Here is a 15,168-nt window from a genome sequence, read left to right as displayed (position 1 = left end):
CTAATAAAGAAATTGAGGTAAAATTGCTCTAAGCATTGAACATACCATTGTTATCCTAAAATTAACAAAATGCCATGTCCAACGGTGATGAGCCATCCAAGATGATTTAGATTCATGTGAAATCCATGATTTGAGGTTGGCCCTCAAATTTACCTCATTACCTCTTGTGGAATATCCAACTTGGGTGCCTCTAATTGGTCTCCATGGGTCTCCAACTACTAAATACAGCCTCCTCTGCTCCAATGCGAGGGGGTTCTTAGGTGCAACAAGCCCTCCCTAGTTTTTCAATGTGAGACCATCCTCATCTAGGCTCTGAATCAGCTGCAATCCATTAAGTTGTGTCAAGGCCATCCAGGGGCATGCTGGGTCCAGTGGTGTCATCTTGAAGAATCCTCAAATCTTGGTCAAAGTCAACCAATGTCCTAGGTCCAAGAGGTGCTATAGGACATGTATCGTCCAATGATGCTAGTAGAAGGCCCAAGAGTCTCAATGCTTCACCTGTTTTTGCCAATATACTTCTTTGGAGGGCTTGGGTACTTGTGGAGTAGGTGCCAAAGACCTGAGTTGTTGGACCACTTGACAAGAACAACATGGATTCTAGCGAAAGCAACTAGTCATTAGAGACCAAGATCAATAATGCATCTAAGTGAATTGAACTTGAATGTTAAGGTAATTTAATACTTCAAATGAGGATCCCCTTCCAAAATCAGGGCCTTGATCTTGCAAAGATGTTTTCTTCCTTGGTAGGGGTGGCTAAAGGTCAACCCTATTAGGTGCTTCTAGCCCCTAAGGGGAAGTAACATTTCCTTGGCCCATCCTTCAATTGATAGGTATTAGTGAATAGTAATGATGGTAATGGAGGGGAGAAGACTTCATGGCCAAGTGCCATGGTCAAAGGGACCAGTTGATGGGGGTGTCCACATCCTGAGTGTATAGATGTGAGGAGGGAGCATTCGTGGATGCATGAGTTACTAGGTCAGCCTGTGTTTTCCACCTGTATTGTGTGCTTTTTACTTCTTCTTGATTTTTCCTTGTATTATTGTTTATAGCTCAAGGGTTAGAGCTTGTTTTGCATGATGTAGCAGATTTATTACCCCTTTAAGTTGGGTCAGTTTATCACTCATCAGGGTTGGGACATGCAAGGGTTCCTTCTTTTGATGTAATGAAGCAAGATGTGCTTAGGAACTGGTTGATGGCTGTATGAGTGAGGTAGAGCTCATGCTAGGCTTTTGCCCACGTGCTAATCTTTATGTCCCTGACAATCTTTTGCATTTTGATTTTACTTTCTTCATTTAGTTGTGGCCGTGATATGCTCTTTCAGTTTCTTTTAGCTTCATCAACCTCCTAGGGCAAAGTTTCAGGGCCTTACCTAGGTATGTGGACATATGAGTGCCAAATCCCAAAGAACCAATAACAAGTTGCACCCCAAGAATGGAGGTGAAATACAGGCTTATAATGTGAGATGGAAAGTGTTAAGTATGGTATACGGGAAAAATGGAACTACACTATCTCAATCACGATTTCTAGGTAGTGCCCCTCCTATACCCTCAAGGCCTTAGGGGAGGTCCCATTGGACTAGCATCAAAGGTTAACACCCCCAAGTAAGGTGAGAGAACAAGATTACGGTTAAAGTTTGTCAACCTTCCAGAACACCCCATAATCCATACTAAATGCCCAAACAAACAAGTATAAGCACTTGATTGCAAAATTACCAAAGTACCTTTTGAATGGCAGCCCACCTTCGTCCATGTGCTCATTCCGGATGGGTGAGAAGCAAATGGCTGATACAAGTGGCGGAGATATATGACACATCTTCAGCTAATGGTGGCTGGAAGGGGCTGCTGGCTGTCCAATGTAATAGAAAATAATTCTCCTATGGGGTTACCCATTTTATTGGATAACAGGGTGCAGATTCAAAATTATTTTCATTTAGAATTTAAAGGATTTGTGAAAAAATAATCAGCAACAAAATTCACGTCGGTATCAAAGACAAGAATAGACAACTTAGTTAAGGTTTTTCAGAGCTCAAATACAAAAATTGATTGTGAAGGCCTTCATTTCACTGTCAGGAGCTTAATGATATCTTCTTTGTGGCATAAAATGGCTTGATGACATTACCAATCAACCCGAAAGACTGAGACTTCCAGAGCTCTATTCTCAGTATATATGTTGTCGTTGCCTATTAAAATATCCACGATGCTTGGTTTGCCCCTGAAGAATGTCTGTAAAATATCAAGCCAAGGCTTCTGGTGTAGGTGACTGGACATCCAAGAGAATCATGCTCCTCCGGAAGACATTGACAAGCTTCAAAAATTACTTTTGCTGTTGGAAGTATGCATGGGACAAAATCAATGGGAAAATTTGTTCATAGGTAGGGCCTATGTTCCAAACAGAGTCCATCAAATTTTTTTGATGAAGAATCAATGATATCTTTATTGCTGACATCATAAATATGAAAAGCTTTGCAAAATCACACCAGCATTGGCCTGAGGATATTAAATACCTATTTATCTATCCAACTACCATATTCAAATCGAAAAAAGCAAAGCCACACATTTCAATCTACATAGTTTGAGGAATATGTGAGAAGCATATTTTTAAAGCAACTGTTTGAATGCATTACACAATTGCATGGACTTCTGAATTGCAATGAAGTGGATTGTTATTGGAATTCACTTCAAGATTGTAGAGTCTATAGTAATATGTTGGAGCATTGAAGTCCAACAAGGTGAATTATCCAGCAACTTATGGATAAATTAAATAACCCAAGTGTCTTAGAAGATACACTTTGAGCTAGGCATGCATAGGAAAGGTACCCATGTTCCTCTTTAAACTGATATTGCATCATTATTTTAAAGTTGGCTGTTTCCTTAGTGTCGTAAAGGTGAATTATCTAGGAACTTATGGGTAAACTAAATAATCCAAGTGTCTTAGAAGACGTACTTTGAGTTAGGCATGCTTAGGTAGGATACCTATGTTCCTCTTTAAACTGATACTGCATCATTATTTTGAATTTGGTTGTTTCCTTGGTGTTGTAAGGTTGGACTTGCTGAGCTAAAAGAGTCGGGTGGGTTTTGTGTGTTTCTATCAGAAGGAAGTCTCAAAACTTCATAGAATAACTGCAACTTGTGTTGAAAATGTCTACTGTAGCCTTTTAATACACACCTGAGGTTGCTTGTGTGAATTTTGCTTTTACCCTCAACTAACAATTTCTTTCACATTGTTCCTTAGCCATTAAATTTGTTTCATCTTCTTAATCATGCATTGATTATACTTAAATGGAGACAGGAAGCAATGTAATTTGTTGCTTGGGATTCTGGATAAACTGAAAAATATACAAATTGCTTTTCTCTATTTGTTCTTGTGGCATAAATTATAAGCAAAAGATATTAAGAAGTTTATTTGCTGACCTCAATATATTGTTATTTCCCTTTTTCAGCAGGGTATGAATAGGCCGCCAAACACTCAGAAGGCCACTTTTCACGAAAATAGTTCTGTTAGGGGGAAGAAAACTGCATATGAGAGCAGCTGGAGACCTAAAGGCAGTGGCCATGACAGCATGGATACGGGCCTAGATGATTTTCTGTTGGAGGAGTTTTTTGTGTGGATGCAATCAAGTGGTGATTTTGATATCGCTGATTGTTTTTCAGAGTTTCCAGGAATGGGGAATATTTCTTGTGGTAGGAATTACCAAAGGAGGAAGGCCAGGAGACAATGGTAATACTGAAACTGGTGGGCAGAACTGTTATAGTTGTATCTGACCTATGTTCCAATTTGGGGATTGCTTTTGCCCATCGGCTGTGTCTAGGTTGAGTTATGACAGTTTAAAATTCAGTGGTATGCATTGTGGGCCCTCTCTGATGTCTGGTTGTTACTTTTGTGATGTCTCTAATTGCAATCTTAGTGGGCTCTCTCTTCCTCGTGGTTGTTATCTATGTGATGTCCTTCATTGCAAGCTATCTTACTGTAATGTAGTGGCATATCCCTATCATGGGATTTCTTTCCACATTAATATTTTCTTTCTTTCCTGTAACACTACCAAAATATGTTTCAACTTCTAGGCTGAATGTAAAGCTTTGTCTCTGTTAAGAAGCATGTATAAAAACCAGGGGCATGTACTTAGAAAATACTTTTATAACTGCTACTTTATGAACTAGGTTTCGATTTATTTGTGCAAACCTCAGCCCTGATGCATTATTGATCGCATAGTAAAGTTAATCTTTTTTTGCTTCACATGTTCACATTTTTTTCGTCATATAATTACAATCATGTTATTGCTAAAGGCACGTAACTATTTGATGATATTTGTGAAGTCACAAGAGCATACATGGTGAGTGGAAAAATTCATTGCAATTTCTCCATAAAGAAAAGACCGGCACTGACTGCGTAGGTGGTTTATGCTATTTGATATTATTAAGCAATATGTTAATCAATTTTGAGAAGCCTTATCATGAATTCTGGTGCTATTATATAAAACGTGATTCCATCGCGTATTTTTGAAATTGTCAAAATGAGTTGAGCATGATAGTTGATCTAAATAGTAGCTTTTTACCCACTGTAATATGCTTAGCATTATGAGAATTAAAAAAATGCCAACTTTACACAAGGCAAAAATTAAATTTTTGAAGCCAAAGAAAAACTATCCGTATGAATACATGGAGCAAAAACTAAACTAAAATTTGGAGACCAAAGAGAAACAACCCATCTAGATAGACAGGCAAAAATAAGCAGGTATCCTATAATTCACTAGTTTCCCTCTCTTTTCAAGTTATAGGCCATCCTTATTATATAATATTTCTATTTTATGGTTAAAATAGTTATACATGTAGTAAGAACTACATTCTTATTTAAATCAACTCGAGAAAAATGACATACTAAGATCTCCTACACTAGTATTATACTTATACTAGAGAGTCAAGACATGGATGATGCTGACCCTAATGACATAATCTCTGATCTCTTTTGATCATTTAGATATGATCAATTCCCAAAGGTTGTGGATAAAAAATAATAAATAGTTAATCATATTATTGACAATCATATTTATATGTACACGTTTCAAAATTAAATATGTAATTGTATTTTTGGTTTAACTTTTTGAAATTGACCAGTGTGATGCTCGATAGAATGAACCACACCATTTATTGATTGCTTCATTTACGAGTTGAAAGTAAAATAGAGGCTTAATTTTTGCAGATAATGAAGAGCTTATAACAAATTCATCTCCATAACGAATAAATGTCATTGAACATTGTTAGGTGTTGACCAAGAAGACTCTGTAAAAGTTTGTGAAGAACCATAATGATAATCAAAGTAATACAAAAATGATTCATTGGGCATAACGATTGTTGGAAAAACTTGTATGATTATTGGCTCATTGTAAGTGAATGAAGCATCAACAAGCATGAGACTTCGACTTCTTGGAAGTGTACGTCAACAATAATGAGAAGTCCAAAAGACTAGATGAAAATCGAGTTCAACGAAATTGCGTTATGATAAATTGTATTAATATGTCATCTCAAGCTTATCATGAGCGTTTCCTAACAATATTATCAAAGTGCAGTTTGGATGCTAGATTTTCTGCGTTGCACAGTGTAACTCCTATACCACCTGCTTAGTCCTGCTATGTTTTAGATCTGCGCTACTTAAATTAACGTTCCCTCAACTCCACTCGTTTGGAACCCGTCAAAGTTGGGAAGCTAACTCTTCTTTGCATCGTCCGGATCTCTCTCTACCTCTGAACGAGTTCACTCCACTCCCGAGCTGTCTCATGCCTCTATGTTAGTGGCACATTGTTTCAGGGAAAGTTTCTCATATGAATTCACAACATCTCCATCTCGTGCACAATCTCCAATATTCAGGTCTGTTTTTACTTGCTTCATATGTAGACCAACATAGAGCATCCTTGGCTTCAAAGCCTCTCAATAATGTTGCAATCCCTTCTGCTACTTAATCAACATAAACACAATAATTTGGTTATTCAGAGCTATTTCCGAGGCCAACAATGCGTGTCATGTGGCAGACATTGGCCTAAATAAATAACAAAAATTTGGTTAGTCGAAGCTATTTTCAAGGCCAACAATGGGTGTCATGTGGCGGAAATTGGCCTAAATAGATGGCGGTTAAGCTCTGCCTTGTGCCTCTTAGACTCTGGGTGGCTTAAAGTTGATGTAGAGCTGGTTAAGTTAGGATGGTTTGGGAATCACAAAATCACATTTTTCTTTTTTTTGGAGTAAGATATTCAAAGATTGAATAACATGAGTTATTAGCGCAACAACCATTACAATGTAGTTTTGGAGTTACTACATGAGATATTTCATAGATAGCTGGCGTCAAAGAATGTCGAGGAGTGGATGACAAAGCATAAATATTGTCACGGTTAACATTGAAGGGTGAACATTGAAATCACGCATCTATATCTGCAAACCAGCGGAGGAGAATGACATGTTATGTGGGAGCGTTTTTGAATTCTTATGTGCTTGTTTCGAAGTTTCACTTTAGAAGGATGGCTTCTTGGTAATGGCCTTCAACATCTAAGAAGATATATCGATCATACTTCCAAGTTCATTTTTGATGATTGACACGTCTTGCAGTGGAATTATCTTCATCTTCTCATCTTTTATTTGACAGGGGTATTGTTGGTCAACTACTAGCTTCGAAGATATATCAAGTGAGCCTGAGCCACAACCTGAACCAGAGTTCGCTGCTAGAACCTAGAGCTAGAGTTAGGAAGTGCAAGTCATAACTGTAGCCAGAGATAGACTTGTTAGATGAACATGATTTGTTTGGTGGCCTACCTTAAACCACCTCCGATAGAACACTTTTTTTTTTCTACCCATATCATTAGTTTGTGGTCATTTTTAAACCATTATCGGGGAACACTTCCATTTGCTGAAGACTTCAACTTCTAGCCAAATTTAGAATTGTTCTAGGAATTGCTTCGAGCCAAGTTCCAAAGTTGGTGGTCAGCCTTAAACCACTAGAAATAGAAGACTTCATCTTCTGCTACATCATTTGGTTTATGGTCTTCCTTAAACCACCATTTCAAAGAGCACATTGGTTTCCATACTCTTTTGTATTTCAATTCTCTTCTTGGGCTTACATACAACCCTTTTGGTTGGGGGGAAGGGCGAGGGGGTATGTTGGAAACATAATCCTCTTGGGTTATGTAAACTTGCCTTATTCACTTGAATGGAAGAAAAAAAACCTCATGTGAAGGCCAACAATCATGAGAAGTCCAAGAGACCTCTGGAAGATAGAAAACCAAGGGTCAACGGAATTGTATTGATGTGTATTATATGAATGAGAAAGACATCTCACGTTCATCTAATTTTTGTATATTTTCATGAATGTTTTTTAACAATGACAAAAGCATAATTAACTTCCTCCATATCATTTGGAATGAAAAAAAATTGGTCCTAATTAGTCTGTGTTTGTTTCCACATTCGTGCCACCAAGAATGCTCTTATAAGTGATTGCAAGATGTCATCCCTTGATGGTGGTACATTAGCTAGAGAAATATAAGCTGGTGAAATGGTGTCTTCTAAAGCATTCAAAATCGTATCCCTTACTGTGAATGAGGACACTAAGTCTTCAAAAACATTGAATAACAACCAAGACAACTAGAGAGACATAGCTTAAAAACACCATGAGTAGAAGGAAGTAAAAATCCAAATATGCTTCTAAGGCCTCTCATTTGAAGGGCGAAAAACCTAAGAATCAAAGGGTCAAGTGTGCCTATTGCAATAAGCTCAATCAAGATGAATACAAGTGAATGAAGAAGTAATTGATCATCTTATTCAACTTCTTAAGAATAATATTGAGGTGCTTGATTTTGTTAAGAAAAGTTTGCATGTACAGTATCTTCAGAGGCACATGAAAGCAAAGGGAAAAGAAAGGTCTAAACTCTATTACTTGTAGTTGTTGCATCTCAACCTTTTTCATGGGTATTTGACTTCGGTGCATCATGCCACATGGCTTCATCTAAAGGTCACTTTTCATATTTGGAGCCTTGTATTATGCTAGATATCTTAATGGGGGATAGTACACTTGTTGACGTTTGTGGGAGAGTATTTATTGATGTGGATTAAAAGACATTCTAAAATATTCTTTGTGTGCCTTCATTGTCAACCAATCCCTTATCCATCTACCATATCAATCATTGTGGTTCACACATACCTGTTAAGTTCACACTTGATTCTATGGTCAATAGTGAGATGACAAATGACGTTACAATTGCTATTGGTAATGTTGATCACTAGTAAAGGATGTACCTCTTATTAAAATTTGTTCCCAAGGTTCCTTCTACTTTTCTTCTCATTCATTCAGACGAGGCGAGTAGATTGTTGTATGAGTGGTTTGGCCATCTCAATTACTACTATTTATAGTAGTTTAAAAAGTAGAGCATGGTTGCGGGCTTGCTAGATGTTAAGTTTTTTAAAAGTGTTTATCTAGAACAACGTAAACTTTGAAACGAGAACTGATACGATTACTCGTTTTTTTGAGCTAGCAAAAAAATCAATAGATTTTGAAAAGTGCTGATGCAGAATACATATATTTTTTTTAGCATAGATTTTGATACTTCATCATTATTATTATTATTTTAAATTTTTATTTTAAATTTTATTTTTATTTTATGTTAGCGATTTGCATGCTAATTTTAAAAAGTGTTGATTCTGCATCAGACCCTTTTTTTAAAAGGCTTATTTTTTGACTTTAAATTTTCTATTGTATTAAATGTGAATAATTATTTTCTAAATTTAACAATTTTTTGAAGTAGTATTCTTCTTCATATTTTCTTGATTTTCTTTTAATTTTTTTTTTTTTTTTTTTTTTTTTTTTTTGTAGTGAGGTCTTTATTTTTTTGCATAGTTAAAGAAAAAGGTCAGTATTTTAAAGTTTTAATATTCTACATATTTAATATCATTAATTAATTTTTCAATGCACATCAAATAATTGTCTTTGAAAAAACAATAATTTTTAACAATCAACATAAAAATAAATATTTTGAATATAAATATAACAAAAAAATTACACATTTTGATAATTTTTTGCTAGAAATGACATGTCAAAATTACAATTTTTATAGGAAAAATATAACAAAAAATGGTTAAATAATTGTTGTTGTTGTTGTTTTTGTTTTTTCGAATTTCATGTCAAAATATAATAATAATCACAATTTTTTTCAAAAAAACGATTCACATAAAAATTAAAGCAAAAATCACATAATACAAATATTGAACATATAACAATATTAACTGAATACTTATTCTTGTAATAAAATGTCAAAGTCAAAACATTACAAGTATAACTAATTAATAGTTACAAAAAATGAGCTTTATTTCCAAGCATAACTTAAATTTAATCAATAATATCACGTAATCCAAACTCTTCATCCTCTAGAGTTTCATCATTGTCTTCTTCCACAATATTTTCTGCTTCAGTTTGCTCATTTTTTTTCTTCTGATGGATCTTTGATGTTTGTGAATCTCCCAATGTATGCCTTTTCAATCATACCATCTAATGGTGGTTGAGATTCCTTTGCATTTTTTTCCACACGTGATTCATTAATATTCTCTTTCCTCGAATTGATCGCCTGAGCTGCTGCGTGCTTGGCCCTGCTCTACGAGGTCTGCACCTTGCGGATCTGATCCCTGCGGCCTCGTCCGCTCCTTCATCCTTCGGCAGCTGCGACTGGGTCCGCCGAGAGGCCCTCTTGGCTGCGGTCGTCCAGAGATCGCCCGCCGATTTCCCTAGCTTCCAGCTGCGATCGTCCAGAGATCGCCCGCCGATTTCCCTAGCTTCCAGCTGCGGCCCCTAGGGTTAGAGCTGGGTCTCCATGGAGGATCCGGATCCCCCCCGGGATCTTCCTCCCCTCCTCCATCCTCTGCGGTTGAGGCCTTCAGATCCTTGTTGGCATCTCTTCCCAAGAAGAAAGTTGTGGAAGCCGCTATGTTCGTTAAAATGCTCGAAGACATCCCTGAGATCGCTCTTCCCCCTGAAGGTCCGATCCAAGTAGCTCTTTCATTTTCGGAACGTGCCCTGGTGGGTTAGTTTATAGGTCTCTGGCCCTCACCGAAATCAACAGAGAACTGGGTCTCCAGAAACTGGGCTCCGCTGATCAAGGGCAAGGTAACATCTTACTTCCTCGGAAGAGGATACTTCCTCTTTGAATTCTCAGAAAAAGAGGACAAGGACCTTATTTTCAGAAATGGACCCTACTTCATGGGACCTCAAGGGTTGTACCTGAACAAATGGATGCCTGATTTCGACCCGGCAATGGATGTTTCTTCAGCAGTCCCAGTATGGGTAAGACCCCCCAACCTTCCGGTCCATTGCTGGAATTGGGATTCCCTGAAACACATCGGAAACACCCTTGGGAAATTTATAGACAGGGCAGCAATAGAGATCAGTGTGACTGCGCCAGAATTTGCGTGGAGGTGGATCTGGAGGTCGGTCTTCCAGAAGCTATCAAAATAAGGGTGGGTCCGTGGACACATATACAGAAGTTGGACTATGAGCAGCTACTGTTCAAATGTCGGAAGTGTCAAGTCTACGGTCATTTCGCTAGAGATTTCCCGTCCAAAGGGGTTGAAGAAAAAGGGAAGGAGGAAGGATGGAACCAGGCGAAGAGATCCAGAACTTCCTTCAGGAAGCCCGCAAATGCTAACACCAGAGCCCCCCAATCGGGCCATGCTCAACAGCCGCCCATGGGAAGTCAAGGGAACAGATTTGAGATCCTTGGATCAGAAACCATAATGACCCAGGAGACAGAAACCCCGAAAGAAGTCTCCCCACCTAAATCTAAAAGTGAACCAGAGAGATCCAAAGGCAAGATGTCAGAAGACGAGGATGAAACACAAGAATCCGAGGAATCGGAGGAAGAAGGGGAAATAGGAGAATCGCAGTCCACCCCCAGAAGATCTACAAGAGGCCGAATGTCAACGAAAGAAAAAAGGGAGCAAGAAACATACAAAGGCAAGCTCCAGGGCAGCGAGCCTACGCTAGAGAAACTCCTAGCAAAAACTCCGAAGATGAAGAAGACGCAAAACCAGGGTTCCAAAGGAGCTCTCCACAACAAAAGTAAATAATGAAGATAGTCTCTTGGAATTGCAGGGGAATGGGATCCAAAGCCAAGGAAGAGGCGATGAGAAGCCTGATAAGGCAGGAAACACCGGACATCCTACTCATCCAGGAGACTAAAATGGAGGAATCAGCCTTCCTCCAAGCAAGTAGAAAGTTTTGGAAAAAAGACGGAGCGCATGCAACCTCGGCCCGGGGAGCTTCAAGAGGACTTGGGTCACTCTGGAATCCAAATAAGTTCTCCCTCATCTCTAAGTCCCTGAATACTCATTGGATATTGTTAAAGTTGCAACACCTAGAATCTAAAGAAATTATTAGTCTTGTCAATGTATATGCTCCTAATAATGCAGGTGAAAAGAAGCTATGCTGGGACTCCATCAAAAACCTGGCAGATTCGGAAGATTTGGAGAACATCATCATTGCAGGAGATTTCAACCTCACCCTCCTGTCATCAGAAAAGAGAGGAGGCAGTATTGTCAGAGACCCGGCAAGAGAAACAGTAGAGGATCTCATGCAGGATTGGGATCTGATTGATATCAAGCCAACCACCGGCAAGTATACGTGGTCAAACAAAAGGGCTGGACCAGGGCACATAGCTGCAAGACTGGACCGTTTCTTGGTGCAAAGTTCCTTCCTACTCATTGTATTAGAAGCTAGATCGCGCATCCTGCACAACAGTACATCAGACCACAAGCCTATCAGTTTGGAATTGCTGACCTCTAAAGATCTAGGGCCTATCCCATTCAGATTCAGCTCTCTCTGGATCAGGGAGGCGGACTTCATGGATAAGGTCAGAGACTGTTGGAAAAACCTAGTCAAGGGTTCTGCCTTCTTTGTGTGGGAGGAAAAGTTCAGAAGAGTGAAAGCCATGCTAAAAAATTGGGCCAAGACCTTGCCCAATCCAGCTGAGGAAAGGAAAAAAATTCAATTAGAACTGGAAAGGCAACATCTTCAATTTGAAACAGCCGAAATTTCAAAAGAAGATCTGGACAAGGAGGCCAAACTTCAGCGAAACTTCCACAAAGTATGCCTGGCTGAAGAAGAGTACTGGTGGCTCAAATCTAGAAGTCTTTGGCTTAAAGCTGGAGACAGGAATTCCTCCTTTTTCCACAAACAAGCTCAAGCTAGAAAAGGTCGGAACTCCATCATAGAAATAAAAGAAGACAACAGTGTCCTAAGGGACTTTGCAAACATAAAAAAGGCAGCCTTAGAGCATTTTGAGAAGCTGTACAGGGATGATATCAGAGCAGACCAAAATAACAGCCTTCTAGATGCCGTCCCTAAGCTCATCACCTCCAAAATAAATCAGATTCTAGAAAGCAAAATCATGCTCAAAGAAACCAAGGAGGCTCTATTCGCCATGGATCCGGATAAAGCCCCGGGCCCGGACGGTTTCACACCAAGATTCTTACAAACTTGTTGGCAAATAATCGAGAAGGAATTCTTCAAAATGATTCAGAAATCACAAGACTGTCAGAAGATTGGAGGCTGCACAAATTCGACATTTCTCGCCCTCATCCCTAAGGAAAAAGGGGCAAACACCTTCAGCAGATTTCGTCCAATTTCCCTATGCAATATTGGGTACAAAGTGATCACCAAAGTGATAGCAAACAGGCTGAAAATATTCCTCCCCAAAATCATCCCGGACAACCAAGGGGGATTGATCAAAGGCAGGCAACTAGTGGATAATTTCGTGCTGGTCCAGGAGGCAATCCATTCCAGCCAACATCGAAAGGAAAAAGGTATGGTCATCAAACTAGATCTAGCCAATGCCTTTGATCGTGTTAGTCATAGGTTTTTGTTTGATGTAATGTTTAAAATGGGATTCGGGCAAGGATTTATAAAGTGGATAAAAGCCTGTATTTCGGAGCCTTGGATTGCTCCACTGGTGAATGGAAGGGCCGCTGAATTTTTCAAAGCCTCTAGAGGACTGAGGCAGGGGTGCCCTCTTTCACCCCTTCTTTTCGTCCTTCAGGCTTTTGTTCTTAGTTTCTATTTGAATAAAAAGCAGCAAGATCATGCTATCATCGGGCTGTGCATTGCAAGAGGGGTGAAGCGGATCAACCACGCCCTCTTTGCGGACGATACCCTTCTTCTGGGAGCTGCAACTCCTCAATCAACTATCAACTTCAAAGCAGTTTTGGATGACTTCTGTAAGACCTCAGGCAGTGAGCTAAACAAGGGGAAATGTCAGATATTTTGTTGGAATATCCCTGCTTCCACTGCAAATTCCATAGCTAGATGCCTGGGATTTGCAGCCTCCACTATTTGGTCCTCTTTCAAATATCTTGGGCTGCCAATCTTCAATAAGAGGGCATCAAGCAAAGACTGGGCTCCTCTCATAGACAAATTCAAAGCAAAGATGCAAGCCTGGGGATCCTCTTGGCTCAACATCGCCGATAAAACAGTGCTCATCAAGGCAGTTCTCAGCAATTTTCCGATCTTCAAATTTGCTGTCCTCTTAGCTCCTGCGAGAATTATAAAGAAGATGGAAGAATTAATCAGGCATTTTTTCTGGAAAGGAGGTAAGCAAAATGACAAGAGATTCTCTCTAATCAGTTGGGAGACAGTTACAAAGCCATATCTTGAAGGAGGGCTGAACCTCAAAGACCTGAAGGCTCAAAATCTCGCTATGGGAGCCAAATTAGTATGGAAAATAATCGCTCCTAAACCAAACTAGGCTCAGACTGCATTATGGAGGAAGTACTTTAGAGGTTCAAGGCTCAGGTGCTTAGATCACCCAAAAAATTCGCCCAGAACGCACTTCAGCAGCGTCATCAATAGAATCACGCTGATGATAAACAATCACGCTCATTGGATACCTAGAAACGGAAAGAGAATACAACTATGGAATGACAAGATTATGGATTGATCTCCTCTGGAAGAAGCCGAAGATTTTGCAGCGCTAAGAAACTGGTTGGACACAGCTCACGTCCACACTCTGTGGGACATCTCGCTGTGGATAGAGGACTCTTGGACGGGTTGGAGTCAATTATCGGTGCCCATCGAACTGCAAAATGAATGGGCAGCGTTCAGAGCCCATCTACACGGGCTGGCCCCTATTCACCCAAACAGGAGGGACGCGAGAGGCTGGGGAAAAGTCGTTCAGGTTACACTGTCAAGCAGGGATACTACAAGTTCTTAGAGCGCCCCCACGTTCCTCCCAATCCTGCTCCCTGGGCAGGGATATGGAACTTCCCATCTATTCCAAAAATTGACCATTTTTGCTGGATCCTCTGCCATCAAAAAATCCTTACTGAGGACAGACTTCAAAAGAGAGGATTTAATGGACCGTCCAGATGTATTCTCTGCAAGGAAAATTCTGAAACAACCCTCCATATTATGATTGAATGCAATTACACAATCGCTGTCTGGAAGGAGCTGCTGGATACTTGGAACTTCGATCTCAATTTTCCCACCTCAGTTCAAGAGTTGTTCGCAGGTTGGATGGCCAGATACCCAGGTATTCAACCAAAAAACAAAAAGATCAAATCAGCATGGAGTGCTTTGCCAAAATTTACCACTTGGCAGGTTTGGTTAGAAAGGAACAGGAGGATATTCCGCAACAAAGACCAGGATCATAGAATAGTAGCCAATTCAGTGAAATTCCAATTAAACGAGTGGCTGGAAGGCATAGGTGACGATTCAAATCTTAGTCAGTAAGACAGAGCGCTGGGTACTGCCCTTAAGCTCAGCTTCCATAAAGCAAGAAGCTCACCTCTAGCTCCTGAAGCTTGGCAAATCAGGAAAAACGAGATTGACTTTCAGAAATGGCTGTCCAAACATTTAATTCCATCTCTATTCTTTGATGGCGTAGCTAAAGGGAATCCAGGGAAGGCCGGGGCAGGGGGACATATTATTATGCCGGGCAGCACTTCTTCTCATAATTTTGCCTGGGGTCTAGGCCACACATCTAGCATGCAGGCCGAGGCGCTAGCCCTCTTGCAAGGCGTAATCTTCCTCAAGGAGCTGGGAATACGGGAAGCTAATATTCTTGGAGACTCCCAAGTAATCATAAGAGCTATGGTGACCAACTCCAACCCAACTGATCTACACCTAGCAAGGCTACTTACCAGAATTAAAATC

The 15,168-nt window shown here is 39.8% G+C and overlaps 1 protein-coding gene across 3 annotated transcripts in view; it reads left to right on the top strand.

Annotated features, from left to right (window-relative positions):
* Window positions 1–4,178, top strand: part of LOC149226102 (uncharacterized) — an 87,872-nt gene extending 83,694 nt beyond the window's left edge. For 2 of the 3 annotated variants that reach the window (XM_089377409.1, XM_089377410.1), the window contains exon 6: window positions 3,440–4,178. In XM_089377409.1, coding sequence (XP_089233535.1) covers window positions 3,440–3,721 — 282 coding nt within the window. In that variant the 3' untranslated portion in view covers window positions 3,722–4,178. The remainder of the gene's footprint in view (window positions 1–3,439) is intronic. The other variant, XM_089377411.1, reaches the window with a different exon arrangement.
* Window positions 4,179–15,168: the final 10,990 nt, after the last annotated feature.

The sequence above is a fragment of the Pinus tabuliformis genome, chromosome J (genome assembly GCF_031772625.1).
Source record: "Pinus tabuliformis cultivar Carrire ecotype Pingquan chromosome J, CPIR1, whole genome shotgun sequence".
NCBI classification, from domain to species: Eukaryota; Viridiplantae; Streptophyta; class Pinopsida; order Pinales; family Pinaceae; genus Pinus; species Pinus tabuliformis.
The sequence above is the reverse complement of the archived record's forward strand: the minus strand, read 5'-3'. Positions and strand labels throughout refer to the sequence as shown.